Here is a 4010-nt window from a genome sequence, read left to right as displayed (position 1 = left end):
CAGAGTGGGCAGTCCTCAGCCTGCGAGTCTGCAGAGGCCAGCGGGAGACCAGCATTGCCTCCAGCCCCAATAGCCCCAGCAGCAGCAGAGAGGCCAGGTGGTGAGCATCCAGCAGTCCCTGACACAGCACACACAGAGCCTCCGGCCTCCACAGAGCATTCCCCAAGCCCACCTCCATGCCCAGGCCCAGGCCCACCTCCATGCCCAGGCCCAGGCCCACCTCCATGCCTAGGCCCAGTCTCAGGCCCCAGTGCAGCAGCAGCAGTGTGTCTATGAGAGCGAGCTGGCCCAGCAGGACAGTGGAGGGTTTGGTGGAGAGGTGAGGGGAGCGGAGCAGCAGAAGGGCCTGCAGGCTGAACACACAGCCCACCAGCAGGGGAAGCACTGCTCCACAGGGGAACAGCAGCACTTTCACCACCTTTAGCAGCAGGAACCGACGCAGAGCCTCCCGTGGGGTAGAACCAGACCCACCACCCGAAGCTGAAACCGAGGACAAACCCGAGCCTGAAACCGGGGACGAACCCAAGCCTGAAACTGGGACAGAATGGCAGCCTGACTCCCAGCCTGCTCCGGGAACCTGAGGCTGCCTGCAGAGAAGAAAAATATCACAAAAATATCAGGTTTACTACCACAGGTAAACAGGTCTATCAGCATTGCATGAGGGGAGTAATGGATTGTGAACTTCCTGGGTGATACTTTTTAACAAGAGACTGGTTGTCAATTCAAATTTAATCAATCTTACATCGCCAAAGGAATTTGAGCCCGTTTTCGTAATCAACCGTCAATCAGAAATATTAACTTTTCCTGCTGTTTGTCTGAGACTTACCTGTGTGAAGAAAAGGAACTGAGGCTCAAGAGCTGAGGCATTCTGTCCCTGGTCTCTGGTGCTGGGATACACTTGGCTCCAGCCTCTGTCTGTGTGGGCTCCCTTCAGCTGGCTCGGCTGCTGAGTTAGTGAGAGACTGAGAGTTGCGTCTCTCTGCTATAAGTCAGTGAAAGTTATGATCTTTGTTTATGATCTACGGCTGTTGAGCAAATCATTGCAAGGCGATGTCATAATGTCTTGTCTGGAGGAGTGCCAGACTACAGCTGACTCATAACTGTGTGTGTGTGTGTGTGTGTGTGTGTGTGTGTGTGTGTGTGTGTGTGTGTGTGTGTGTGTGTGTGTGTGTGTGTGTGTTTTCATTTCATTTCTTTTCATTTTTCATTTAGCAGACGCTTTTTTCCAAAGACCTCTTCCTTTGTATTCCGTACTAGAGAAATTAAGAATTTTTAAAAAAACATTATAACGTAATGTAGGGTGTTAAAGGCATAAAGGGCATAAAATCATGATGCATAGCTTATGTGTGTGTGACAATACTAACCCCTAGGCTTCCCTGTCTGATGACATCAGTATGAGCCTCTGTATGAGTTTTTCCATGGTAGTCTCAGCCAACACAGAGAGGAGACGTGTGTGTGTGTGTGTGTGTGTGTGTGTGTGTGTGTGTGTGTGTGTGTGTGTGTGTGTGTGTGTGTGTGTGTGTGTGTGTGTGTGTGTGTGTGTGTTGAGAGGCCATCATACACTCGCAACATATTTCTGTAACATATTTCTTGTGAATTCCCCGAAATAAAATACATTATTACATATTTTTTTCTGTGTTTGTGTTGTCAGTGCGGTGCTCCAGGGTGAAGTTGCCCCAAGGCACAGATCTAGAATTCTCTTATGCTCCCCAAATCTAACCCTTAACCCCTAGGAAAGAAAAAAAGAAAAAAACTAAACTGCCCCAACACCAGTGTCTACGGGCAACCTAACCATACTAATCCTACGTGCATCTGGTTGACAGAAACTATGATGTATATTATGATGTCATTAATATCGCTGTGTGGGCGGCGGGGCCGAGTGTGAGTTACCCATGTTACATTAATTACGACACACCTGGGTCTGATTACCATGACAACTGGCTGTCAATACCTTGACTGTATTGACTAAATGCCTGACTCACTCTGATTTAACAGTATTTGGCCCATGTGTTAATAGTATCTGTTATGGTTTGCAATAAAGTTGTAGTTTTTCTCTGATCCATAACATTAACATACAGCCCTCTCAGAGAGCCAACTCTAACAGGCTCACAGATACGGAGCATCTCAGTGTACTGTATAGTGCTGTGGTTGAATGTGATATTGTTGTGAGGTAATGCAGGACATGTCTACCAGGCTGGTGGAGGTAGAAATCGGAGGACGGGCTCATTGTAATGCATGGAATGGACCAGCCTCCCCTGTGTCTACCAGAGGCAGAGAGTGGGAGGAGAGGGAGGGTTTATAAAATGTCCATGATGATTGATCTCAGTTGATTGTTGTCATATAATCAAGTGATAAGACAGTCAGTACCTCCTCTCCCAAAACGCAGACTAGGCTCTGCACTTAGAGGGTGGGGTTGCAACCCTACAGGTACAACCTGTTGTTTAAGGTATAAATAATTCCATAACTAATTGACTATGAAAGGAAACATCTGCCAACTCCTCTCCAAAACAACACTGTGTAACGGTTCGGTGTTGGAAGCGGCCCAGGTGCGGTGCAGAGAAAGGGAGGAGGACGAGTAATTAGCAGTGCCAAAAAAAAGGATATTTACTTGAGTTACTAGAGTAGACAAAACAGGATACAAAAACACAGACTCAAAGCTCGATAATAAAAGGGGAGATCGCAGTCTCAAAATAGTCCCTATCAGGGAGTGAAGGGAAGGGTACATATAGCATTAATGACAACTACGCACAGGTGCTAGCAATGAGTGATTGGGTGGCCCCGTGGAAGGACAGAGGGAGACACCTAGGGATCGCACTGGGGAGTGCTTCACCCTCACTACCCCCTCATACTAACCTTAACCCCGACCCCGAATGGCGTAAATAATGGGTCTTTTCTGCCTTTATTTATTTATTATTTTCTGTGAAGTGCATTGTGTTATTTTTGTGTATGAAATGTGCTATATAAACAAATTTTGATTAGTATCTTACATCTGTATATCCTTCCTTTAGCCATGTATCTTACATCTGCATATCTATGCTATAGTTGTGTATCTTACATCTGTATATCTATGCTACAGTTGTGTATCTTACATCTGCATATCTTTGCTATAGCTGTGTATCTTGCAGTACATTCCTGCTACAGGTTAGTCTTGTGTCTTGCAGTCAATCATATAGTCAATAGAATTATTTTAATTGCTCCAACTCACACTAGCATGTTCCGTAAGTGCAGCCAACCACACACCTGCAGTCACAGTGCAGTGGTCTCAAGTGGCCTGTTGTCTTTCCCCTGAAAAACATGATTCATACTGTAGAGTCAGACTGAGAGAATGAAAGCAGACAGCATGTGTGATCTCTCCATCGCATCACAGATCTACAGTGCTCTAAGAATGCTCTCTCTCTCAACTCTCTGATGGTTAAAATCTCTGATGGTTACTCACTTCAACATGGTTGCTCATAGTGCTAGTGTCTAACTAAATAAGTCTTGCTGTGTTTGTGAAGAACGGTCTGAGAGAGTCTTTCTTTGGTCTAATCTCAGTTTCGATTGAAACCCTGAAGAAGGCAGCTTGCCTGAAGAAGGCAGTTTGTTGAAGAAGGCAGCTTGCTAAACATTGGTTAAATAAATAATCAGCATCGGAGCAAGAGTGTGCAGCTCTCTTTTTATCTTCTAATCTCAGTTCACAACAGCAAAAACACCACACCACACCTCAGTCACAATCATAGAACATTCATCATTTTTGTCAAAGCTGTGATGTCATCAGTTTAGATATAAGAAGAAGAATGATGGCTGGTGGTCTCCTTATCATCAGCTCCTAATTTAAATACTAGCAAGCTCTCTCTCTTTCCTGTGCCCTGTTATGAGGTTCTCATCATGCTGTGAGTAGCATTGTTTTGGGATGACCGGTGGTCATCTCTCTGTCTCTCTCTCTACTTTCTCTGTTAGGATGTAACATTTTTCTATGAAGTATTTGCCTTGTAATAGATGTATAAGTATACTGTATTATTAAAGCCTTC

The 4010-nt window shown here is 45.2% G+C and overlaps 1 protein-coding gene across 2 annotated transcripts in view; it reads right to left on the bottom strand.

Moving 5' to 3' along the window:
• Nucleotides 1-941, bottom strand: part of LOC310816520 (uncharacterized protein) — a 2455-nt gene extending 1514 nt beyond the window's left edge. For both annotated transcript variants that reach the window (XM_083686767.1, XM_083686768.1), the window contains exons 1-2: nucleotides 827-941; nucleotides 1-587 (exon numbers count right to left, since the gene is read on the bottom strand). The exon at nucleotides 1-587 is cut by the window's left edge. In XM_083686767.1, the coding sequence (XP_083542893.1) occupies nucleotides 1-587; nucleotides 827-867 (628 nt within the window). In that variant the 5' untranslated portion in view covers nucleotides 868-941. The remainder of the gene's footprint in view (nucleotides 588-826) is intronic.
• Between the last annotated feature and the right edge of the window lie 3069 nt (nucleotides 942-4010).

Source organism: Argentina silus (genome assembly GCF_951799395.1).
Source record: "Argentina silus genome assembly, chromosome: 15".
In the NCBI taxonomy this organism is placed as follows: Eukaryota; Metazoa; Chordata; class Actinopteri; order Argentiniformes; family Argentinidae; genus Argentina; species Argentina silus.
Note: the sequence above shows the minus strand (reverse complement) of the source record. Positions and strands in the feature narration are given on the sequence as shown.